Source organism: Choloepus didactylus, chromosome 15, assembly GCF_015220235.1.
Source record: "Choloepus didactylus isolate mChoDid1 chromosome 15, mChoDid1.pri, whole genome shotgun sequence".
In the NCBI taxonomy this organism is placed as follows: domain Eukaryota; kingdom Metazoa; phylum Chordata; class Mammalia; order Pilosa; family Megalonychidae; genus Choloepus; species Choloepus didactylus.
In genome coordinates this window covers 40,059,157-40,086,645 of record NC_051321.1, presented here as the reverse complement: position 1 = coordinate 40,086,645, position 27,489 = coordinate 40,059,157, and the positions used below count along the sequence as shown (strand labels likewise).

At 38.1% G+C, this 27,489-nt stretch overlaps 1 protein-coding gene and 1 pseudogene across 2 annotated transcripts in view; one reads left to right on the top strand and one right to left on the bottom strand.

The window, feature by feature from the left end:
- Positions 1-1,292: 1,292 nt before the first annotated feature.
- RPP30 (ribonuclease P/MRP subunit p30) overlaps positions 1,293-27,489 on the bottom strand; it is a 45,680-nt gene continuing 19,483 nt past the window's right edge. For both annotated transcript variants that reach the window (XM_037804936.1, XM_037804937.1), the window contains 5 exons: positions 23,018-23,134; positions 22,423-22,452; positions 21,972-22,009; positions 21,499-21,578; positions 1,293-1,800 (listed from right to left, as the gene is read on the bottom strand). In XM_037804936.1, the coding sequence (XP_037660864.1) occupies positions 1,691-1,800; positions 21,499-21,578; positions 21,972-22,009; positions 22,423-22,452; positions 23,018-23,134 (375 nt within the window). In that variant the 3' untranslated portion in view covers positions 1,293-1,690. The remainder of the gene's footprint in view (positions 1,801-21,498; positions 21,579-21,971; positions 22,010-22,422; positions 22,453-23,017; positions 23,135-27,489) is intronic.
- Positions 4,185-5,788, top strand: LOC119510676 (annotated as a pseudogene).

Here is a 27,489-nt window from a genome sequence, read left to right as displayed (position 1 = left end):
TTGCTTTTTTTTTTTTTTTTTTAAGTTATTTCTAAGGCTGGTTGAGTCAAATGCTTTGAAATTTTTAATACAGTTATTAGGAAAATAAACATTAGTTTTAAGGGTTTCAAACTAAAATGGAGGAATCCTATTTAAAGGATATCATGGAGGGAAGAAACAGCAAAGCAAGGTACAAGCTTAGAAAGAGCACAGATCAACTAAAAGTCACCTCCTTAAAAAAGTTTTAATAGTCTTCAAAATAACCACTTCTTGAGTAGTAAGAATAAAAAAATACTAAGCTATCTGTTCTTTTGCTAATGATGCTGTTATGCAAAATAAAAGAAATAGATCGGCTTTTATAAAGGAGATTTATTCAGTTACAAAGTTACAGTTCCAAGGCCATAGAAGCATCCAAACTAAGGCATCAACAAGAGGACACCGTCAGTGAAGGAAGGCCAATGGCATCGGAACACCTCTGTCAGCAGGGAAGGCACATGGCTGGCATCAGCTGGTTCTTTGCTCCCAAGTTGTGCCTCAAAATGGCATTCTCCAAAATGTCTCTTGGTCTCTCTTAGCTTCTCTGGGGCAAACTCCAGGCTAGCATCTCCAGATGTCTTCAAGCATCTCTCAACATCTCTATCAGCTCCCAAGCATCTCTCCAAAAGTCTCTCTCAGCTGCTCTAGGGGTGTTTGTCCTCTCTTAGTTTCTCTGGAGCAAACTCTGGGCTAGCATCTCAAAGCATCAGCATCTCGGTCTGGGCCAGCTCTTTTAATGGACTCCAGTAAACTAATCAAGACCCATGCTGAATGGGCGGGGCCACATCTCCATGGAAACATTCAATCAAGAGGTCACACCCTTATCAAAAAGATTAAGTCTGCCCCCAAAAGACTACATTAAAGAATATGGCTTTTGGGGGGACATAATTTATCCAAACTGGCACACCATCTATATCAAGTAAAGTAGAAAAGTGTCAGTTTTTAAAGGAACAAGACATTTAAAAATATGTATAATATGAAATATTAAAATGTTTTCTTATTCAATTATAACTGCAATTATTTCTTTATTCAACTGTAACTGCCTTTACTTATTTACACAAAGGATAAATGGAACCACTCTATTTTTCTCTAAAGTGTATCTAAATTCATTAAGCTAGTAGCCTTTTTTTTTTGATGCTTCACCTGGTTTTCATGTTATTTTAATGGTTTAAATAAAAAATAATTTTTATAGACTACAGGCATACCTTGGAGATACTACACATCTGGTTCCAGACCAACACAATGAAGCAAATATTGCAATAAGCAATGCACATGAATTTTTTGGTTTCCCAGTGCATATAAAAGTTTTATTTACCTGATACTGTCATCTATTAATTTTGCAATAGTATTATGCCTAAAAAAATGTACACACCTTAACTAAAACATGATACAGAGACAAGAAGTGAGCACACGCTCTTGGAAAAATGGTGCCAAAAAGACTTGTTTGACGCAGGTTACCACACATCTTCAATTTGCAAAAAAATGCAGTATGCAGTATCTGTGAAGCACAATAAATCTAAGTGCAATAAAACAAGTCATGCCCGTATTGACTGATAGCTCCAAATGGAAATAGTAAAATGCATAATAAATCATACAGAGGTTTTATTTTTGCTGTGGCTGATGAACTACAGAAGGGCCGATGGGAGTGCCAATGGAGGAGACTAGGGGATTCTTTTCAGCCTTCACACTTGGCTTTCTTGCAAGCTGGAAGAGAATCATCATCCCCTTCTGACAGCCGAGGTTTCTTCACTGTGGAAATAATTCCAAAGGCAGTTTTTCTAGTTTCTATAAAACAAACAGGGAAACCACAGTGCTTGAAGTTAAGATGTGATTTAAAAACAGGTGGTTAAAGTATCACCATATTACTTTCTTACAGCACCAGTAAATGATAAAATCATGATCAAATGCTGTGGGTGGTGATACCATTTACTGTCATTAATATTTTTTCTAACATACACCAAAATCAGTATATTATTACCATCTAATTTATTTCTAAGGATTACTGAAGGATAAAACTGCAGGGCAGGGAGGATTGTGTGAAGATGGTGTAGTAGGAAGGTCCAGAATATTAATCCAGCAGGACCTGCCTAAATCAACTATTTTGAAAGTCTAGAATCTTAGTAGAACACTGTGCAGCATCCAGAGAAGAGTGGGCGGAAGAGGCTGGTAAATCATGGTAAATACCAGTGAATTGCACTTTCCACACAGCAGCTTCTGTTACCCATCTCCCAGTTTAGTGGGTGGCAGCAGTGATGTACTCAAACCCTACCCGGTGCAGCAAGCTGGTGCCACCGTAGGACATAAAGATCTAGTTCCCCAAGATTGAGGGGTGTGCTTTCCAACTGCTGATCACTGTTTTTGATTAGCTACTTCAGATCACTGGGGGACTGGATCTGAGAGTGGCCACTATTCCAGCCCGCCGTGGGCAAAAGCAGCAGAGGAGACTTAAAGACGGTACACTCCCTCAAAACCATGGAAAACAGTTCAAGGGCTGCACTTACTGGGCAACTGCTGTATCAAGAAAACACAGCTTCAAAGAGCCATAGTAGAAGCTCCTGGCACCCTTCCTGGCCTTTCCCTTACTCCTCACCCAAGTCAGTCTGGAGTTAGCCAGAGATCCCTTTGTGGGTCCCTGGCCTTGTTCTGGCTGGGAAAGACTGACTTGAGAAACTCCACTCCGGCACATCCCAACTCCCAGAATTTGCCTCCAGCCAAGAGCAGCTTGAATGAGTTAAAGCAGTGTAAGAAAGACTGAGTGGGAACACCCCAGAGAGAGAGAAGGTCTGTTTCCTGGGGAAGAGAATGGGCATCCTAATTCCTGTAAACAGGAATTAGCCACTAGCAAGCACAAGCCCAGAACAAGACATAGGTCCAGAAAAGACATGGAGGACCCTGTACTTGCTTTCACATTGGACTGACCTTCTTGATAGGATGGGCAAACTCTGAAGGAGAGCACCATACAAAGCAAAGCAATCTGCAGGCTGTGAAAGGTGTTTTTTGCATTGGTTTGTTTGGTTTTGTTAGCTCCTGGCACTTAAGAAAATATATGATATATCATTAGCTAGATAAAACTCAAGAAACAGGTTAACTCAGGGACTAAATCTCAAAAGTTCAAAAGTTGCCATTTAAAAATACTAAAGTCTACAGCCTGCACAAAAGATTACAAAACAAACAAACAAACAAACAGGAAATGATTGCCCATCCAAAGGAAGAGGATAAAAATCCAGAAAACATCAACAAAGTAGACCAGACTTTGTGGACCAAGACTTTTAAAAAGTGATCTTCAATACGCTCAAGGAGATGAAGGAAAATACAGAGAAAGAACTAAAGGATATCAGGTAAACAATAATTGAACAATATGAGGATCCCAATAAATAGAAATTTTAAAAAGGAACCAAGAAGAACTACTGGAGTTGAAGACCACAATAACTGAAATGAAAAATTAACCAGGAGGGTTTCACCAGCACACTGGAGATGGCAGAAGAAAGAATCAGTGAACTCACAGACGAGACTATTGAAATGAGTCAGGCAGAAGAGCAGAAAGAAAAAAAAAATGAGAAAAAGTGAAAATAGCCTAAGAGACCTCAGGGCCACCCTCAAGCATACCAATATATTATGGGAGTCCCAGGGGGAAGAGGAGTAAGGAGTAGAAGGGATACTGAAAGGAATGACAGAAAACTTCCCAAATTTGGAAAAAATGTGAATATGCACACCGAGGTAGACCACTGAACACCAAACAAGATAAACTTGAAGCTGCAAGAGAAAAACATATGTACAAAAGAGTCACAATTTGATAAGTTCTAATTCCTCTTCAGAACCATGGAGGTACATCGCAGCATCGGCTAGAAAGGAAGCTTGGTGGCCCTGGGCTGGGTGAGCAGGCTGGACACCTGCTCAGTGACCGGCTTCCCCTAGAGCTGGCGAGGGCAGGGCCAGAGTCCAAGCTGCTGCAGTGGCTTGACCCGCGGCAGGGCAGGTGCCAGTAGGGGGAATGTATATTGTACATTTTCTACAAGAATACCACAGAAGTGATGCGGTGCCATTTCAGGAGGCACATTACATCCATTTGTCTCATTATTGATGATGATAACCTGGACTACCTGGCTCAGCTAAATCCAGATCCCATTATGCATCAGAAAAATGAAAACAAAAACAAAAACAAAACAAAAAAACAGGAAAATCTATGGAGGAAAGGAATCCACTTAGCCTTTTCTGAGAAATGGAATACTGGGTTTGGAGGCTTTAAGAAGTTCTACTTTCATCAATATTTGTGCATTTTGAAAGCTAAGCTGGGAACACCAATTACTTGAAGCAGGCTGTTGAGGTATTTCCAATGCAGAAAGAAGGCCCTTCAAATCCAGAAAACATGGACCCAGGATGAATCCCTTTTTGCTAAGACCAAATCCAACGTCGCTGCTCAAAATGTTAGTACTTTGCCCTCTAAAGTGAAAAGAAAGGACAGTAAACACTTCATTTCCTCCTCAAGAACTCTTGTGAAGCTCCAAGCAGAAAAGGTGCTATCAATAGCAAAGAATTCTGACCATGAATACTTTGGAGAGGAAAGTCTGTTGAGGGCAGTTGCTGTCTTACCAGCAAATAGTGTTTTAGGTCAGGTCAGTGGCCACAGACTAGGACAAAACTGCAAGCCTCTGACTTTCCCCTGAAGTTCAATGGGGAGAGCTCAAGTCCAGGTGGGAGCAGCATGTCTGTGGTCACCTTGAACAACCATAAAAGAAAGTGCTTTTGTTATGGCTGCTACCAAGCACTGGAGTACCACAGAAATGGGGGACACCTCATTCCCAAAACGTTCCAACTTAACCAACATAGAAGAATAAGTATCTCCTCTTATGATGTATGAGAAATTATCTATGATTAGATTTCAGTACAGAATTCTCAGATCCCAGCACTTCAGAAAAAAAGGCAAAGTTTGCAAGCTAAAAAAAGCCCAGAGAAGCTGGGTGCAGAAGGTCACTGGAGACCATGAAGAGACCCTTAGGCAGAACTGTGAGGGTGGTAGTTGCAGCCCATTCCCATCCCCAGAACCTAAAGACCCTTCTTGTCAGCATTAATTGTCCTTCCCAGATATGGACAGTAAGGCTGTGGTGAAGGGAAAGAACTGTCATATGCCTGATGGTCACCCTACAGGAAGTCCTTTCTTGGGCAAGGAGCTTAGTTTAGGTGAAGCATTCCCTGACCAACAGCATGGCAGTACCACATGGGACCAAGTCACTATGTTCCTCTCCTAAGTGGAGTGTACAGAGCTGATTCATGACATCCCCTTTCCAGAACATCATTATAGTAAAATGTTCCTCTTGGAAAATGAAAGGAAATTTTGACTCTGGGTCAGCAAAATCAGACAAGTACTGTCAGTGATGAAAGAAGTAAACTGTCAGTGTCTGGGGCAGATAATTCTGTGGGAAGTGTAGACAGGCCTGTGACTGAAGAGACTGTTCAAAATGAAAGCTCATACCAGATGGAGGAGGATGGATCTCTCAAGCAGAACATTCTTAGTTCTAAGTTGCTGGACCACCCTTACTGTAAAAGTCCACTGGAGGCTTCCCTGATATGCAGTGGACTCAAACTAGAAAATGAAGTGGGAGGTGGGAAGAATAGTCAAAAAGCATCTCCAGTGGGTGATGAACAGCCGTCAGTCTGCCTTTCTGGTATGCATTCTTCCTTTATTTTCCCCCAACTTCCAGCCCACGCTTGCTGTCCTTTATCGTTTCTAGAAGAGTCCTATTATTTGCCTTCCACACATGGATTTCCTTTTTAGTAGTTAGACATTCTTCTTGAAGCCTTTTATACTGCTGTATTATGTAGATGTCCATAATTTGTATAATTAATTCTCAACTAATGGACATTTGTATTGCTTCAGTTGCTTCCTTCTCTAAACAGTGGTGCCGTGAAATCATTTCTTCAAATGAATACAATTATTTCTATAAGTTAAATTCCTAGCAGTGGAACTGCTGGCGCAAGATTATTGATGCTTAAAATTTTAAGAGAATTGTTAAAATCACACTCAAAACAAGTTGAACCAGTTTATACTTGCTAAGCTTTGCCAGTGTTATACATTGCATGAGAGTTGTTTGTTTTGTGTCTTTAGATTTAAGTTCCAAAATGCTTCTTTGCCATTTTGTGTGTGTGTGTATGGTTTTCCTTTGCCTATTTTTCTTATATTTTATTAATTCATTTAATATATGAGAAGCTCCTATGTACCAGCCATTGTACTAGTTTCTAAGAATGTAGTATCCAACAGGATATACTGATTTCTATTTTCACGGAATCATTCTAGTTTTAAAGATATTAAATTAATTATTATTGTTGGGGAAAAAAAAAAAGAAACCACGGAGGCAAGGAGGAAGTAGGCTAATATACTTAAAATGCTCAAAGAAAACAATTGCTAACTGGGAATTTTATATCTGGAGAAACTTTTCTTCAAAAATGAGGGAGAGATTAAGACATTCCCAGGTAAACAAAAGCTGAGGGAGTTCATTACTACTAGAGGTGTCCTACAAGCAATGCTAAAGGGCATTCTTCAGACTGAAAGGAAAGCAGCAAAAAGATCAAAAGTGGCATAAAAAACTAAGACCTCCAGTAAAGGTAACCATTTGGGTCATTATAAATGTCAGTACTACTGAATTATATTTTTTGAAATATAAATCCACTTCTTAATTTCTACTGGTGCTGATGAAAAGTAATGATAAATCCATAGTTCTGGACATACAATGTACAAAGGTGTAATTTGTAAAAAACAAAAAAACAAAAAAAAGTGGGCTGGAGGGGTACAGGAATAGTGTACATTATTGACGTTAAGTTGGTATCAAATAAAAAATGATCATTATATAATTAGGATGTTAAATTTTAACTTCATGATAATCACAAAGAAAACATATGAAAAATATATACAGGTGAACTTCTGGGGAGATGGTGGAATAGGGAGCTCCAGGACTCAGTCCTTCCACCAAACAGTAACTAAACAGGCAAGAATTGTCTCAAACAACTGTTCTGGGCTCCAGAGGCAGAAGAACACTGTACAGCATCCAGGGAAGAACAGGACAAAGAGGCTGATGAACTATGGCAAAGAAAAGTAAGTTGCTTTCTCCACGTGGTAGCTGCTAATATGCATCCCCCACTCTTGTGGAGGGCTGCCTTGGGGTTCCTTCCCTGGCTAGCTTGTTGGGGACAGAAAGGGGCATAAAAATCTTCTTTCTCAAGAACAGGGGTAGGCACGGTGGATCACTGCTCATGGCTTTTGATTAGCGAATTCAGACAGCTAGGTCCCAGATCTGAGCTAGTCTTTCAACCCACCCAAGACAAAGACAGTGGCAGCCATAATTTCAACCTCACCCCCGGTGGATGGTAGAGATTTAAAGGTGCAGCAGCACTTCCTGAGGGCTATGGGGGATGATTAGCTGAATGGCTGCATTTGCTGGGCAGCCCAGGAAAGTACAGATTTGGGGAGACATCAGAGAGACTTCTGGTACTTTTCCTGATCCCCTCCCCAAGAAACTCTAAGGCTAGTCTGAGTGCCCTTCGTAGGTCCTTGACCATGTTTTGGATGGGAAATACTTAGAAAAGTCCTCTCCAGGGTGATCCTCCTCCCAAAATTTGTCCTCCAGGCAAAAGCAGCTAGAGACAATGAAAAGAGAGTGAAGAAATACAGGGGTAAAACAAAAACAAACAGAACAGACCAAGATTCCCAAAGAAGGAACAGAACAAAGGAAGCTTTCTCTTGGAGGTGAAACAATTAAACAAAAAATTGCAATCTTAAATACTGTACTGCATATCCAGGGCAAGAATCAGATGTAAGAGCCAAAAAAAAATCTGATCACTTAAACACAGGCTATTCTAAAGTTACAGAATAAGGCAGACTAAGTGTCCAAGAAAGAGCCTTAACACAAAGCCAATCAACAATAAAACTAGAGACAAAAGAGGAAAACTGACCATCAGAGTAAACTCATCAAGGTAACTACATGCCCAGACATCAGCAAAAAATTACAAGCCACACTAAGAAACAGGAAGGTATTGCTCAGTCAAGATATGCCTAGTCAAAGAAACAAATTAAAACTTCAGAGGAGACAGAGAATTTGAAAAAACTGATCAAAGATGCTCAAACAAATCTCCTCCATCAATTTAAGGAGATAAAGGAAAACATGGCTAAAGAGAAAAGGGATATTAAGAAGACAATATATGTGCACAAAGAAGAATTTGAAAGTAAAAAAAGAAACAGAAAATTATGGGGATAGAAGGCACAATAGAAGAAATTAAAAATACACTAGAGGCATAAAACAGCATATTTGAACAGGAAGAAGAAAGAAACAGTGAACAAGACAGGACAACTGAAATATTACAGACAGAAGAACAAATAGAGAAAAGAACAGAAAAAAATTAAGCAGTGTCTCAGTGATTTGAATGACAGCATGGAGCACAGAAACATACATGTCATGGGTATCCAAGAAGGAAAAGAGAAGGAAAGGGGGGCAGAAAGAATATCTGAGGAAATAAGGGCTGAAAATATCCCAACTCTTATGTAAGATATAAATACGCATGTCCAAGAAGCCCAACATACTCCAAACAGAATACACTCTAACAGACCTAGCCCAAGACACATACTAATCAGAATGTCAAATGCCAAAGATAAAGAGAGAATTCTGAAAGCAGCAAGAGAAAAGTGATTTGTCACATACAAAGGATCCACAATAAGACTAAGTGATTTCTCATCAGAAACCATGAAGGTGAAAAGGCAGTGGAATGATATATTTAAGGTACTAAAAGAGAAAACTGCCAGCCAAGAATTCTTAATCCAGAAAAACTGTCCTTCAAAAACGAAGAGGAAAAACAACAACAACAACAACAAAACCCACAATAAATAAATAAATAAATAAATAAATAAATAAATAAATAAAATGAAGGGGAGTTTAAAATATTCACAGATAACCCAAAACTGAGAAAGTCTGTCAACAGGAGATCTACCCTACAAGAAATACTAAGGACTATTGCAGGCCGAAAGGAAAAGACAGGGGAGAGTGGCTTGAAGTAGTGTGAAGAAATGAAGATTATCAGTAAAGGTAAGTATAAGGGTAAAAGGAGAGACAAAAATAAGATAGGACATACAAAAACCAAAGGATAAAATGGCTGAAGTAATTACACTGAACGTTAATGGTTCAACTCCCCAATCAAATGACACAGAGTTGGCAGAATGGATAAAAAAGCATGATCCAACTATATGCTGCTTACAAGAGATTCACATTAGATGTAAACACACAAGTAGGTTGAAAGTGAAAGGCTGAAAAAACATACAACATGCCAATAGTAACCAAAAAAGAGTTGGGGTAGACAGTTATACCAAAATCCAGCACCTGTTCCTGATAAAACACTTAGAAAACTAACAATAGATGGAAACTTCTTCAACATGATGAAGGGCATATATGAAAAACCCACAGCTAACATCATACTTAATGTAAAAGAATGACATGGAAAACAAAAGAACAACAGAGAGAACATTAATAAAACCAAAAGTTGGTTCTTTGGGAAGATCAACAAGATTGACAAACCCTTTAGCTAGACTGACAAAGTAAAAAAGAGAGATGACCCAAATAAACAAAATCAGAAATGAGAGGGAGGACATTACTGTGGACCCTGAAGAAATTTAAAAAATCATAAGAAGATACTATGAACAACTGTACGCCAACAAACTAGACAATCCAGAGGAAATGGGTAATTTCCTGGAAACACATGAAGAGCCTAGACTGACCAAGAAGAAACAGAAGACCTCAACAAACCAATCACAAGTAAAGAGATCTGATCAGTCAACAAAAAGCTTCCTACAAATAAAAGTCCAGGCCAGATGGCTTCACAGGGAAATTTAACCAAACTTTCCAAAAAGAACTGACACCATTCCTGCTCAAACTCTTTCAAAAAATTGAAGAAAAAGGAACACTACTTAATTCATTTTATGAAATTAGCATCACTCTAATACCAAAACCAGATAAAGATACTACAAGAAAGGAAAACTACAGGCCAATCTCCCTAATGAATATAGATGCAAAAATACTCAATAAAATACTTGCAAACTGAATCCAAAGACACATTAAAAGAATCATACACAACTACCAAGTGGGGTTCATTCCAGGCATGCAAGGGTGATTCAGTATAAGAAAATCAATCAATGTAATACAACACATTAACAAACTGAAAGGGAAAAATCAAATGATCATCTCAATAGATGCTGAAAAAGCATTCATCAAAATTCAGCATCCTTTTTTGATAAAAGCACTTTCAAAGGTAGGAATTGAAGGAAACTTCCTAAATATGATAAAGGGCATATATGAAAAACCCAAAGCCAGCATAGTACTCAATGGAGAGAGGCTGAACGCATTCCCCCTAAGATCGGGAATGATACAAAGATGCCTGCTGTCACCACTATTATTCAGTATTGTGCTACAAGTTCTTGCCAGAGCAATCCAGCAAGACAAAGAAATAAAAGACATCCAAATAGGAAAGGAAGTAAAACTGTCATTATTTGCAGATGATATGATTATATATTTGGAAAATCCTGAGAAATTGACGACACAGCTACTTGAACTAATAAACAAATTCAGCAAAGTGGTAGGATACAAAATTAGAGTCAGTAATGTTCCTATACACTAGAAATGACCTAAATGAAGAAACATGCAAGAAAAAAATTTCATTCACAATAGCAACTAAAAAAATCAAGTACCTAGGAATAAACTTAACCAAGGAGATAAAAGACCTCTACAAAGAAAATTACAAACTTCATTAAAAGAAATCAAAGGGAACCTAGAGAGGTGAAAAGATAGTCAGTGTTCATGGATAGGAAGGCTAAATGTAGTTAAGATGTCAATTCTACCCAAAATGATCTACAGATTCAATGCAATTCCAATCGAAATTCCAACAATCTACTTTGCAGACTTGGAAAATCTAGTTATCAAATTTATTTGGAAGGGCCCTCTCTCTCTAGCTAAACCAACTTAGCAGGTGAAATCACTGCCCTCCCCACTACATGGGATCTGATACCCGGGGGTGTAAATCTCCCTGGCAACGTGGAATATGACTCCCGGGAAGGAATCTAGACCCGGCGTCATGGGATGGAGAACATCTTCTTGACCAAGAGGGGGATGTGAAATGAAATGAAATAAGTTTCAGTGGCTGAGAGATTCCAAAAGAAGCCGAGAGGTCACTCTGGTGGGCACTCTTACGCACAATACAGATAACTGTTTTTAGGTTCTAATGACTTGGAATAGCTAGCAGTAAATACCTGAAACTATCAAACTACAACCCAGAACCCTTGAATCTTGAAGACAATTGTATAACAATGTAGCTTATGAGGGGGGACAATGTGATTGGGAAAGCCATGTGGATCACATTCCCTTTTGTCTGGGACCTAGTAATAGGAGGTAGCTTCTTAGACCTTACACCTAAAGCATAAGCAATGATAGAAAAAACAGATAAATAGGAACTCCTCAAAATCAGAAGTGTCTGTACCTCAAAGATATTTTTCAAAAAGGTGAAGAGGCAGCAAACGCAATGGAAGAAAATATTTGGAAACCATGTATCTGATAAGAGACTGATACCCTGCACATATAAAGAAATCCTACAACTCAACAGCAATAGTAGAAACAGCCCATTTATAAAATGGGCAAATGATATGAAAGACATTTTTCCAAAAAGGAAATACAAATGACTAACATACACATGAAAAAAATGTTCATCTTCACTAGCTATTAGGGAAATGCAAATCAAAACCACAATGAGATGTCATCTCACACCAACAAGAATGACTGCAATTAAACAAACAGGAAACCAGAAATTCTGGAGAGGATATGGAGAAACTGCAACTCTTATTCATTGCTGATGGGAATGAATAATGGTACAACTGCTATGGAAGACAGTTTGGCAGTTCCTCAGAAAACTAGATATCGGGGTTACCCTATGATCTAGCAATTCTAGTTCTCTGTTAATATCCAGAAGATCTAAAAGCAGTGACACAAACAGACATTTGCACACTGATATTCACAGCAGCATTGTTCACAATTGCCAAGAGTTGGAAACAATCCAAGTGTCCTTCAACAGATGAGTGGATAAACAAAATGTGGTATATACACAGAATGGAATACTATGCAGCAGTAAGAAGGAACGAGGTCCTGAAACATATGGCAACATGAATGAACCCTGAGAACATAATGCTGAGTGAAATAAGCCAGACACAAAAGGAGAGATATTGTATGTTACCACTAATGTGAATTCCCTGAACAATGTAAAATAACAGTCTTATAATGGTCAACATAGGGGACCTAGAGAGATACAGAATCTAGTGAAGGGAAAATGACAATAACCTAATATGTATAGACATGATAATTATGGTGAACTTAAAACTATGGGAATAGACAGGGGTGAGGACTGTTCTTTAATGGGATTATAAGTATCAGCGCCACACTGAAGACAAACATGATCGAAAGTGGTTGTTCAAAGGCATGTATCCACAGATTAGCACCAAAAATATAAATAAGGGTTGACATGATATACTTCTAAGGTATGACACTGGTACAAAGCGTTAACAACAGAGTGGAATGAACAATCTGAAGAGAATATCAAGAAAAAAATTCCATTGACAATTGCAACTAAAAGAATCAAATATCTAGAAGTAAATCTAACCAAGGATGTAAAGGACTTGTACATAGAAAACTACAAAACATTGCTTAAAGAAATCAAAGACCTAAATAAAAGGAAGGACATTCCAAATTCATGGATTGGAAGCCCAAATATTAAGATGTCAATTCTACCCTAAATGATTTACAAATTTAGTGCAATCCTAATCAAGATTCCAAAAGCCTTCTTTGTAGAAATGGAAAAGGCAATCTATCAACAAATTTTATTTGGAAAGATAAGGTCTACGAATAGCCAAAGTCACCTTGAAAAAGAAGAATGAAGTTGGAGGACTTATACTTCCTGATCTTAAAACTGATTACAGAGCCAAAGTAATAAAAAAAAAAAAGCATGGTATTGGCACAAGGACATACATAAAGACCAATGGAATTGAATTGAGAGTTCAGAAATCTACCCTCACATTTATGGCCAACTGATTTTGACAAGGGTACCAAATCTACTCAATTGGGAAAGAATAATTTCTTCAGCAAATGGATGTCCAAATGTGAAAGAATGAAGATGAACCCTTCCCTCACACCATATATAAAAACAAACTCAAAAAGGTTCATAGATCTAAATATAAGAACCAGATCTATAAAACTTCTAGAAGAAAATGTAGGGAAGCATATAGGACGCTGTTTTAGGCAAGGTTTCTTAGATTTTACACCCAAAGCACATACAACAAAAGAAAAAATAGATACATGGAACCTCATCAAACTTTAAAAACTTTTGCATATCACAGCTTTTGTCATGAAAGTAAAACAACAAGCTACACAATGGGAGAAAATATTTGGAAATCACATATCTGACAATGGTTTAAGATCCAGAAAATATAAAGCAATGTTACATTACAACTCAACAACAAAAAGACAAATAACCCAATTTAAAAACGGGCAAAAGACTTGAATAAACATTTCTCCAAAGAAGATACATAACTGGTCAAAAAGCACAGGAAAGATGCTCAGAATTGTTAGCCATTAGGGAAATGCAAATCAAAACCACAATGAGATATCCAATAGAATGGCTGCTATTTTAAAAAAAAAATGAAAAATTACAAGTGTTGGAGAGGATGCAGAGAAATAGGAACACTCATTCGTTGTTGGTGAGAATATAAAATGTGCAGTTGCTATGGAAGACAGTTTAGCGGTTCCTCAGAAAATTAAGTTTACAATTACCATATGGGAGAAACTAAGATGGCGGCTAGGTGAGACAGGGCAAAAAAACACCTCTGTGAAAAACACTAGATAAAAACCAGAAAGTGATCCAGAATACCAGTTACAGCGATGTGCCAGATGGATGAGTTCTGCTAGTATCACAGGGGCCATATACTTGGTGAAACCAGGAGTCTGCATTCTGAAAAGAGTGAGTAAGCTGGCTGGAAGACCCGCAGCCGCGCGGTGTTGTGGGAAAGTCAGGGCTTGGTATTTGGAGACCGACTGGCTCTTTTAAAAGAAAAAAAAAGGGGGGAAAAACCTAGGAGCGGCTGCAGTTGCGGGAGTGGGAACCATGCAGTAAAACACAGCAAGAAGGGGCTGGGCCAGCCTCTCGGTGTCTGGCCTGGAGGATAGTCCGCTGCAGATACCCTCGGGGCCAGGGGAACGGAGGGGAGAGCCGGAAGCTGAAAGCAACCCTGCGGCTCGCAGCTGGCTCCCCAGAGGGCTGGATGAACTCCTGCCTGGGGCCGTGCCCACAGCCCAGAGCCCAGCCAGTTGTCCCAGAGCTGGGAAGGAGGAACTGTATGGGGGGGGGCGGATTGAGATGCCCCGTTCGGCCATTTTTGCTTCAGGCTGAGAGAGCTGCTGCACGGCCCGATGGCCCGGGGCTTCCCTTGAGGGACGGCATGCATTGGTGACGTAGCAAGGCATTCCCTCAGCTGAGCTCCTGGAGGATCATGGCTAGAGGGGGGACCTGCTCGGAGAACCCAGGGACACTACGCCAAGTCCGGTGGTTTGTGGGACAGAGAGAGAGAGGGTCTGGGGCTGAACGGAAATGAAGGCTTAAGACTCTGTGGCGGCCTTGAATCTCCGGGAACTGGAGGGATTTGAATATTAAAGCTGCCCTTCCTCCCTGGCCACCCGTACACATGCCCTACATTCAGGGCGGACGGCTCCAGCAACACACCCAAACTGAGTTCTCCAACTGAACCCCACAAGAATCATTTCCCCACACACCGCGGGAACAAGGTTGAGAACTGACTTGAGTGGTACAGGTGACTCACAGACACCATCTGCTGGTTAGTTAGAAAAAGTGTACGTCACCAAACTGTGTTTCTGAAAAATTAGATCGATATCCTTTTTTTTTACAACTTGAAAGAACCCTATCAAGCAAAACAAATGCCAAGAGGCCAAAAACAACAGAAAGTCTTAATGCATATGATAAAACCAGATAATGTGGAGAATCCAACTCCAAACACAGAAATCAAGATATCGGAAGAGACTCAGTACTTGGCAGAATTAATCAAAGAACTACAATCGAGAAACGAAAACATGGCAAAGGATTTAAAGGACATCAAGAAGACCATGGCCCAGGATACAAGCTACATAAAGAAGACCCTAGAAGAGCATAAAGAAGACATTGCAAGAGTAAATAAAAAAATAGAAGATCTTAGGGAAATAAAAGAAACTGTTGGCCAAATTAAAAAGACTCTGGATATTCACAATACAAGATTAGAGGAAGTTGAACAACGTCTCAGTGTCCTAGAAGTCCACAGAACAGAAAATGAAAGAACAAAAGAAAGAATGGAGAAAAAAATCGAAAAAATCGAAATGGATCTCAGGGATACGATAGATGAAATTGTTGGGGAAAATTTCCCCAACCTTCTACACAATATAAATACACAAAGCATAAATGCCCAGCGAACTCCAAATAGAATAAATCCAAATAAACCCACTCCAAGACATATTCTGATCAGACTCTCAAATACTGAAGAGAAGGAGCAAGTTCTGAAAGCAGCAAGAGAAAAGCAATTCACCACATACAAAGGAAACAACGTAAGACTAAGTAATGACTACTCAGCGGCCACCATGGAGGCGAGAAGGCAGTGGCATGAGGTATTTAAAATTCTGAGAGAGAAAAATTTCCAACCAAGAATACTTTATCCAGCAAAACTCTCCTTCAAATTTGAGGGAGAGCTTAAAATTTTCACAGACAAACAAATGCTGAGAGACTTTGCCAATAAAAGACCTGCCCTACTTCAGATTCTAAAGGAAGCCCTACCAACAGAGAAACAAAGAAAGGAGAAAGAGATATAGAGAATTTTAACAGACATATATAGTACCTTACATCCCAAATCACCAGGACACTCATTTTTCTCTAGTGATCACGGATCTTTCTCCAGAAGGGACCATAAGCCGGGATATAAAACAAGCCTCAAGAAATTAAAAAAAAAAAAATTGAATATACTCAAAGCACATTCTCCAAACACAATGCACTACAAATAGAAGTCAATAATTTTTGAACTGTAACTCCACTATTTACTTCCTACATGATATAAAATACACAAACTCTAATGACAAATCACTGGTTTTGAACTCAATGTAAAATATGTAATTTTAGACAACTATATAAAGGTGGGGGAATGGAGGAGTATAGGAACATAGTTTATGTGTCCTATTGAAATGAAGGTGGTATCAAAGAAAAACAAGATTGGTATGGATTTAAGAGGTTAATTTTAAGCCCCACAGTAAACACAAAGAAATTATTAGAGAATACAACCATAGAGATGAAAAGTAGAGTATGGGTTAAGAGAAATGGGGGAAGGGGCAATGGGGAGTTAAGAAATGAGTATAGGGTTGCTGTTTGAGGTGAAGGGAAATTTCTAGTAATGGATGGTGGGAAAGAGCACTACAACATTCTAAATGTGATTAATCCCACTAATGGAAGGCTAGGGAGGGGGTGGAATGGGAAGATTTAGGCTGTATATATGTTTCCACAATTGAAAAAAAAAAAAAAAAAAGACAGTCTAAATAGATGACAATTGAATGCCACGGATGAACCTGGATGGGATTGGAGGACGGAGGACAGGAGGCTCAAAGGGTCACAGTTGAGACATAAGGAAAAGGAAATATAGAATGTAAGCTTTGTATCATTGTTGAATCGCTTGTACTTCTTAGCTGTGCTTAATGGGATTGCATGTTCTTATTCATAGGAAGTGTTTATGTACAGTATTTGTTTAAGGGTGTGAGAGGCTAGCTCTCATATGTTCAGAAGACAGAGCAATAGATGATGGATGATAGATAGGGAAGGAGGAAGGGAGGGAAAGAAATAGCAATGTGACAGCATGTTAAAGTTGGTGGATTGGGCTACTGGGGGAGAGGGGTCAGGGTATGATGGAATTCTGTGTATGGGGTTAGTATTGTTTTTGCAACTGTTCCTATAACTTTGAATTTATTTCAAAATTAAAAAAAATTAAAAAAAAAAAAAAAAGAATTACCATATGACTCAGCAATTCTACTTCTAGGTATATACCCAAAACAACTGAAAGCAGGGACTTGAACAGATATTTGCACACTGATTTCAGTGGCATTATTCACAACTGCCAAAAGATGGAAGCAACCAAGTGCCTATCAACTGAGTAATGGAAAAGCAAAATTTGGTATATACACAAAATGGAATATTATCCAGCCGTAAAAAGGAATGAAGTTCTTATACATGTGACAACCTGAATAAACTTTGAAGACATCATGGTGACTGAAATAAGTCAGAAACAAAAGAACAAATATCATATGACCTCATTGATATGAAATAATTAGAATAAGAAAATTCACAGATTCAGAAACTAGACTATAGGTTACCAGGAACCAGAGTGGGGGCAGGGAATATAGAGTTAATGCTTAAATTATACAGTTTCTATCTGGGATGATGGAAAATTTTGGTAATGGTTGGTGGTGATGGTAGTGCAACATTGTGAACATAATGTGTTGTACACCCATGTTGTTTTTTTTTTAATTTTTATTCTAGTAACATATATACAAACTAAAATTTCCACATTCAAATATGTATTTCAGTGACAGCACAAACACAAACAACACAAACAGTAAATCCTATTGTAAACAATGGACTATAATTAATAGTAGAAATATAAAAATGTTCTTTCATAAGCTGGAACAAATGTCCCACACTAATGCAAAATGTTAATAACAGGGTGTATATGGGAACTCTGTATTTCATGTATGATTTAAAAAAAAAAAGGTTAAAAAATGTTTCATCAGGTACAACAAATCTACACTATTGCAAGATGTTAATAATAGGGTGGTATATGGGAACTCTATTTTATGCATGACTTTGCTACAAACCTACAACTTGTCTAACAAAAAACTTAAAAACAAAACAAAACAAAAAGTGCAAAAGCCTGCAGGGCAAGGTAATCTCTAATAACCCAGAACCCAAGTCACACAGTTCGTTGCAGCAGATGTTTTATGTATGACAGAAAGGCAGATGAATCAAGAGAACAAGTACTAGAGTCAATTTATTGCTCCCATGGTGGTGTGTGTGCTTACATCATCTCACAGCATGTACCATATCTGTCTCTTTCACCAGGTATTCTCATCTACCTCTGAAGAATCAATTGTACTGTATTGCCAACACTTAGCAATGCTTGGCATGCAACAGGTATTCAATAAATACTTAGTGAATGATTAAATTCAAACTCACACATTTATTGATCCCTTATCCACTGGTGACAAGGGATAAAGAAAAATGGGAATTATTTAGATGCTTAGGTCATGTTAGCAGCAGAGTTCAATTTAAATCTAGCCAACTCTAAAACCCACTAATGGACCAGACACTGGGTCATACAGAGGGAATAAAGATGCCTAACTTCCTTCTACAACACTCTGGGGTAAGTGCATAAAGGGCAACTACCACAGGATCGGAGGACCCCACACCCAGGCCCTTGCCTGGATGAATCAAGGAAGTATCATAAGAAGGGTGACACCAGGAATAGTAATGAAGGAAAAAAAGGGAAAGAAAATATTCCTTTGCAAGAGCATGATGAGAGAGGTAAAAAGAACCTAGTATGTACAGGGGACAACATGGCTGGTGTGAAAAGAGTGTGAAAAAATTCAGGGGAAATGAGGCTGGAAGCATTGTGAAGGGCCATAAGCACCAGGAAGACAGGTTCAAACTGTGTTCTTAGGAAATAGGAAGGGACTAGGGAGAAGGGGAGAAATTTAATAAATTTCTACGAAGGTGGTAGAATCCAAAGAACTTGATGAACAGGAATTTAGTTAAGAATTATTTATTTCAAGTAATAAAAGTAAAGTCAATTATAAAGAGTTAAGCATTACCTTCTCATTTATCAGGATCAACTTACCAACTGTCCTGAATCTTTTCCAGTTATTTAAAAGCACTTTAATTTATAAAAGGGGCAAAACTGCTATTAAGGTCACTAAAATGCCAGCATAATCAGAGAACTTCAAAATAAATGGAAATTGCCAATGATTTCCATTTCAGTAAATGACAAATATTGCATTTATTTCATTTATTCATATCATAATGACTCGTCAGAAAGTCTAAAAATCAGTTGAATGACTAAAAAACAGAAAAATTAAATTGTGAAACTAAATTGTGAAAACCAGTTTTTTAACAAACCAAAAAGTGTCAGTTCAAAACTAATTTAGTTCCATTTGAGAAAAGTTCTCCTATTTTAATCACATGAACATTTACTTCTTAATCTAAGATGACAGAGTATAAACTGAAAAACCATGACTTTTATAATTATCAGATAAAGTAAAACTCTTTTAGTATAAATAAGTATTTTTTAAAAACACTTATTTTTGGTAATAGCAAGAAGTTTATAATTGTGTAGGGCTTTATTTTACAAAGTAATTTCACATAGTATTTCACCTAATCATCCTGCCCAGGAAAATCTACAGCTATTACCTCTTAGGGAATTATTTAAGCATACACTACTTTGTTCATGTGGAGTCTACACAGCTGTCCTCAATAGGTCCATCTTGGTCCAGTGGCTGATTGAGGACACTGACCTTATCAATCATAGGCCAGAGTCTCTGATCTGGAACCTCTTTCCTCTGCCTCTTCCCCTAAAACCTCCTTAGAATCACTAATCACTGGTTTCTGGAACCCTACAGAACCCATTCAATTATGACTGCATATGGCAAATCTTCCAATGTTGAAAGCAATTACTATGTGTCCCAAGTCTTCTTTTTCCGTGTATCCATTCCTGTATTGCTTTCATGATAAGGTTTTCAGACCCTTTAAGAAACTATCAACCATCTTCTGGTAGTGCCACTGTGCACTTATGTAGCAGTCAGTGATACAATTGGGACTTCATCAGGACAGAGTATAAAAATGAGACCTTGAATCCCCTTGCCTCAGAATTCTTTATTTCTTCTAATGTAACCTAAGACTGAATTGCTAATACTTTCTCATACTGATTCCAATGTCAACTAAAATCAAGGTAACTGTATAATTTAGCATTTAAACTGGGACAGTTTTTGAGTGAACAGAAGTGTTAATAATTTTGCAGGGACAACAGGCATAAAGTAGGACTGTCCTGGGCATACCACCTAAAACTGTAAGTATTTTTTCAAGTTTGGCTTCTCTAAAAGCCTGACTTCATATATCCTGTGTTGACTTTTTTAAGTCAAATGCAGAACTTTATATTTTTCCCTACTACATTTTTTTTTTTCTTTTCCCAAACTTGTTTTACTCTACTTTGGAATATACCAAATGTTCTCCAAAATACTGATGATTCCTTATATTAATTTAAAATAGATAAAAATAATGGCAGAACTACCAAAGTATGAACCCACCATTCCCCAATTTCAAAAAACTCTTGATAAAGATCTCAATTAACTTGAGTCATTCCCAGAGCTTATTTGATGGGGTCTAGGCTATATAATGCAACATCAAACTAAAAATGTTGAAATAAAAGGAAAATCATCTAATTTATGGTAAGTCAATACAGTAAGCAGTTCTCCCAAATGGAAATTATATCATGAAAATCCAGACACAACACACAAGCCCTGATAAACCTAGCAATTCATGTCCCAAATAACATAGTCTATATGCAGCAACCGAATCTGAAGTTTAAAATACATGTGGGTGATATCAACTAATCGCTTCTTACCAATAGTCATAAAAATTACAAAGAGAATGGAAATAAAACAGCAGATTAAATTGGTAAGTTTTTCTGCTTTCATAAAATTTCATTTTCATTTTCCAAAGTCTTGGCATTATCAAAATCATATAGTTCAATTTTTATTCAGCAGGTTCCCATAGTGGAATTAAGGTGAAGACGTAGATACATGTAAATGAAATGTGAGTAAAATGTACAACCTGCACATCCTTGAACATACAAATAGAAAAAAATGATAAAAGAATAGCAATGAATTATAATAAGTGCAAAAAGTTAGTCTGAGTTGTTAGCTGTGTTTTTAAAAACATATTTACTGTCCCCCTGCTCCCCCTGCCATAAATGGCTTAATGTATATTTTCAACAATTTCAGTTATCAAAGACAGTGATTTTCAATAGAGAAAGCATACCCCTCTGGAGAGGAGGGAGATTAGAAGCCTATCAAAATTTGGGCAGGGGCACACATGAAATAGCTTGAAAGAACACAATCAGTACTTGTTTCTGTGATACAAATTATATTCATTCCACAAACCAGAACTCAAAAGCCTAAAATGGTGAAAAAGTATTAAGGGATATGGTTAAAAGAAGCTGAGAAAAGATGACCCAGAAGGACCCCTGCAGGACAGGACATTAAAGGAAGCTATGGCTCAATTGTATGATAAAAAATGACTTGCTTCTAACATGATCATCTGGTGTTATTATTGGAAGGCATTGCTTACCCCCGTGGAGAAGTGCTGCTCTACAGTTGGTGGATACTGCAGCCTTGGCATCACTTTCAGACAGCCCAAACAGCAACCCTCTGATGGAGTCATTAAAGATTTCAACCCAGACTCAACCGAAGACATGAGACTAATAGAAACATAAGTGAAAATGCTACCCCACTGGTCACAATGTGACCACATTTTGAGAGAGACTTTACTTCTATAGCAGTTCTTAGAACAACATGCATCTGAGACTCATTTAACTAATCTTTCATAAGATAGAGCTCTTCTTCCCCTTTTTCTATTTCATCCATAATCAAAACAAAACAAAAGGATAAAGCTCTCTAATATCTGATGCAACTGTTTTGAAACTATTAATCAGTGAACTTGCAGAACAATGTTGAAAACAAATTTTGTTAAACTGTAATACCTCTTCAAACTCCAAATTTACTAAAAAGAAAATTTCAACTCCTTAACTCAGAAAAGGATACAAGTTTGCCACGTCATATGGTCCTCTTATTTCTAAAGGCTAAAATAAAAGGAACAAAAAATAGATATGAGAGAAGTTATTCATAACATTTCAGTGACTTCATTTGCAGTAAAATGACAGGATACTTAAGTACCCAAAAATAAGGAAGTGAACTGCATAAATTTAAATCATTATAATTTTGATGGGTTTCTTAAGTTTTTTGAAAATATAAAAGGACCCCAAAAAGCATTCTGAAACAGTGTAAAATGAATACTACTTACATAAACAAAAGTTGAAACCCCAAAGGAACAGGGATAGATTTTACTCTTTGGTAATTACAAGGAGCAAACGTATAGGTAAAAATGAAAACAAGCAAAAACATTTATTGCATTGCTATTTTAATTTCTGCCCTTAAAATTTTTCAAAACTTTATAATGTAAAAAGCAAAAATAAATACTTAATGTCAGACTTACCCTTTCTGCAGCACTAGATATAATTACATTCTACAAAATAGAAAACGATCAATATTAACCTTTGATAATATGAAAAAACATTCAAGAGTCTTCTAATACAAATAATCAGCAATCACATTTTAACATTTAAGGTTCAAATACCAACCTATTTTAAAGAGAAGGCAAACAATTAGAGTCAAAGAATGAAAGACCACATATCAAACTGAAGGGCAGCCTGTAATAAGAAATTAGAATAGCCTTTCCCAACAAACCTTAGAAAAGATGAATTAGTTTAAAAAACTACTCAACAAAGTCCTATTACTTTAATTCAACTCACTGCCAACAGACAATTTTTACTATTCTTTTCACAGGAGGTAAACTGCAAATTCCTTATTGAAAGATGAAAGGTTTGCAACACATCTTTTCTCCTCTTTACAATATTCCTCCCTCAATATTTTTCTTTCCCTTAAAATTTGCAGAGCTTATCAACATGGAGAATTTGTTCCTGTGCTTTGAGAACTTTCTGTTTTAAGGAAAAGTAAGCTTGAAAATTACAGTGTATTAATAATAATAAACTGCTCAATCTGAAAATCATCCTGAAATTACAGAACCATACCTTTCCTTTGCAAACTTGCATCAAATTGAGGGCATTGGAAATTGTGTATCTTCTCATTGTGGAGTCTTTGATGGCTGGGCTATAGACAAGTTCAAAGCACAAGCCTCGGTCAATTGCCTTCACAGGAAATAAAGAAAATAAACTGTCAAATATAAACACACACTGTCCTACTTTATTTTCACTGACATTTCCCCTGCTCACCCCCGTCCCACCCACCCACCTCCTGCATGTTAAGGTACAGTCTTTAAAAAAGGCAGATTCATGCCCGAATGACACCATTCACAAGAAGAAAACAGATTCATGGCTCTATTTGATCAATGGAGTTTATCTTAGCTGTGGAGAAGCAGACTTTACATAAACAGGAATTATGAACAGGCTAAGGAGAGCAAAGTCCCAGTGGGATGGCAGAGGGGCTATTATGCCATGAACTATCAAAAGGGAAATGGAGACTTGTTCTCTGCACTTAGTCTAAAATGTCTGCAAGCATAGTAACTCAAGAAATTTGATCCAAGAATGAAGAGAAACAAACAAATGAAGAGTTGAAAAAAGTCCAAAGAATCAGGCTGTGGAAGGCTTCTCAGGTAAGTCATATATTACCTACACATGTTGAATGAAGGAACAAGAACAGCCACCATTGAGTGAGTGAGACCATGTGGCAGGTACACTGTGGCTGAGACTGCTAATTGCCTCTGATGCCTGTTCTCCTCTTTTTCTCTAGTAATAGAGCCACTGATTTTTTTTTTTAATTGAGTTTTATTGAGATGTATTCACATACCATACAATCATCCACGGTGTACAATCAGCTGTTCACAGTACCATCATATAGTTAGTTGTGCATTCATCATCCCAATCTATTTTTGAACATTTTCCTTATACCAGAAGGAATCAGAATAAGAATAAAACATAATAATAAAAAAGAACACCCAAATCATCCCTCCATCCCACTCTATTTTTCATTTAGTTTTTGTCCCCATTTATCTACTCATCCATCCATACACAGGATAAAGGGAGTGTGATTCACAAGGTTTTCACAATCACGCCGTCACCCCTTGTAATCTACATTGTTATACAGTTGTCTTCAAGAGTCAAGGCTACTGGGTCGGAGTTTGGTAGTTTCAGGTTTTAATTCTAGCTATTCCAATATATTAAAACCTAAAAAGTCTTATCTATATAGTGCGTAAGGATGTCCACCAGAGTGACCTCTCAACTCCATTTGAAATCTCTCAGCCACTGAAGCTTTATTTCGTTTCATTTCACATCCCCCTTTTAGTCAAGAAGATGTTCTCAATCCCAAGATGCCGGGTCCAGATTCATCCCTGGGAGTCATATCCCACATTGCCAGGGAGATTTACACCCCTGGGAGTCAGGTCCCATGTAGGGAGGAGGGCAGTGAGATCACCTGCCAAGGTGACTTAGCTACAGAGAGAGGGCCACATCTGAGCAACAAAGAAGCACTCAGGGGGAGACTCTTAGGCACAATTGTAAGTAGAGCCACTGATTTTTAACCAGTCTCATGGCTGCCCAGCAAAAAACATGGAAAAAGCCTGGGCCTTTGACAACTTTGCGCAGCTCACAATACAAAACTTGGCATTCTCCTATAAGGAGAAAAAGAAGTTTCTTTCTTATTTAAGGCACTCTTCAAAGTAGGCATCACAGGTTAAGAAAACATACTCTGGAAGAGGTGGAAACGGGATTAAAATCAGGTGGGTGGGCCCTGATTACTCCACTATTCAGCTTCCCTGATGAATGGCTCAATATGTTCACCCATTCACAACAGGTCCGTCTTAAGCCCCACTATGTGGCGGAATAGTAAGCAGAAGGTGACATGGTTCCTCCCTTCTAAGAGGTTATAGTTCAGTGGGAGAGACCAACATAATCATACAAAAATAGAAAACTGCAACTGTGATAAATGCTATCAAGGAGAAGTTTGGGGGGATGGGTGAGGCAAGAATTGGTAGGGGAAGGAGCACTTTCAGATGGAGAGAAGAGCTTCTGGAAAGGCTCTGTGGTTCGAGGGGGTGAGCGTAGCACACAGAGAAGGCCAGAGGCTAGAGAAGAGAGATGGAGGGGAGTGTCCAAGAGGAGGTGGTAGCAAGGATTAATTGTAATAGCAATGGGAAACATCTGCAGGATTGTAGCATGGAGGTGATAATCAGACTCGTACTGCAAAAGTAACTCAGGTTGCAGTGGTCTTTTGATTGAACCAGGTATTATGGTCCAAGTGTCTGCCTGGCAAAAGAATTTCTATTACCCAGAGGAGGACAAGCTGGGATAGGACCAGCTGTGATTACTGGAGGTCTACTCGTAAGCCTTTAGAAGGAATGGAAAAACTTGCCGCCTTCTAGAACTGGCAGTCTACTTTGATTTAATTCAAGTGTCGCTGGAAGGTCCTCTCTCCCTTCGCATTGTGAACACAGATTTCCTTTCTTCTATTCCCCAACCTTCCCTCTCCTTAAATTTTATCATTTTAATTATTTCTTAAGAAAAAAGTTATGATTTTGATCTGTGGTACATTCATCAAGTTCACTTTAAAATTGCTAAGAAAACTGGGACACAGAAATTAAAGATAACGTGCTGCTGAAGGTTGTGAACATTTCTTTCATAATACCTTATTTTACATTTTTAGATGGATAAAATATAGACTCATTACCTAGACTACTGCCTCTAAGACCATTTTAATGCAAACTGCTTTAAGCTTATCAAATGATTGTTCATTAATAGACTCTTCATAAGTAGTGACACTGCCTGCCTGATTGGCTTTTGTTTGAATCTCTGACCAAAGGCTCTGAAATGGGCCCATAATCAGATTTTTTTTTTTTTTACTAATGAGAAATAACAGTTATAAAAGTGTTACAAACCAACAGCAGGTGTGTGATACTTGAATCAAGAGACATGGTAATAAAATTCCAAGAACTAAGCAATGATTTAAAGAAAGAAAGAGAGGAAGCAAATGGAGAGTTGATTATTGGAACAATAAATGGATTTCCTATTAATTTCATAAAAAATGATTCTTTATTGAATTCAAAAGGATGATACCCATTTGGTGTATCTTTTTTGAACATGTAATTTGTTCACATGATCCACACAAAGCAACATAAAAAGCAATGAAGTCTTACTTGTATCCCTGCCCCCATCTGCCCCCCCACCTCCCATAATCATCTTTAATTTCTTGCATCTTCTAGTTTCTTCATACAAATACAAGCAAATGTGAATATGTATTATTTTTCTCTTTCTTACCTAAAAGATAGTCTACTACACTCTCGTTCTAACTAACATGAAGGTTTTTTCATGTCAGCTCGTAACTCGCTCAGACTGTTTTAGTGCTGCAGAGTATTCCATTTTACAGGTGTACCATGTATTTAACCAGGCTCCTACTGATAGACTTTGGGTTGTTTCAGCATATCTACAGGATTGCTGGATCAGAGGGTAAATGCACTTGTAACTTTGATAGTTGTTACCAAAATACCCTCCAAAGGATTTGTTCAACTTACAGTCTGTGTCGTTTTGAATGTATTATGTCCCCCAAAACGCCACTATCTTTGATGTAATCTCGTGTGGGCAGAGGTACCAGTGTTGATTAGATTGTAATTCTTTGAGTGTTTCCGCGGAGATGTGTCCCACCCAACAGTGGGTGATGACTCTGATTGGGTAATTTCCATGGAGGTGTTACCCCACCCATTTAGGGTAGGTCTAAATTAAATCATTGGAGCCACATAAATGAGCTGACAAACAGAAGGAACTCAGTGCAGCTGAGAGTGACATCTTGAAGAGAAGCTACAGCCACAAGGGACACTTTGAAGAACGCACTGGAACTGAGAGAGGAGCTTCCGCTTACAGAGACATTTTGGAGATGGCCTTTGAAAGCAGATTTTTGCTCCAGAGAAGCTAAGAGAGGACAAACACTCTAAGAGCAACTAAGAGTGACCTTTTTGAGGAGCTGAAGCCTAGAGGGGAATATCCTGGGAGAAAGCCATTTTGAAACCAGAACTTGGAGCAGACGCTGGCCACATGCCTTCCCAGCTAACAGAGGTTTTCCGGACGCCACTGGCCATCTTCCAGTGAAGGCACCCGATTGTTGATGTGTTACCTTGGACACTTTATGGCCTTAAGACTGTAACTGTGTAACCAAATAAACCCCCTTTTATAGAAGGCAATCCATTTCTGGTGTTTTGCATTCTGGCAGCATTAGCAAACTAGAACACAGTCTTACAAGCAATGTATGAGAATGCCTGCTTTCCCACAGCCTTAGAACAGAATGTTATCATCAAACTTCTGAGTTTTTGCGAATCAGGTGATTTTAATGTAGATTTCTCTTATTACACTGAATTTAAGCATCTTTTCATATGTTTAAAAGATAGTTGTATTTTCTTTCCTCTGAAATGCACTTTTCATACTCGTAATCCTTTTTTTAGATTGTCTTTCTTTGAACATTGATTTCTAGGAGCTCTTTATATATTAAGGAGATCAGCTTT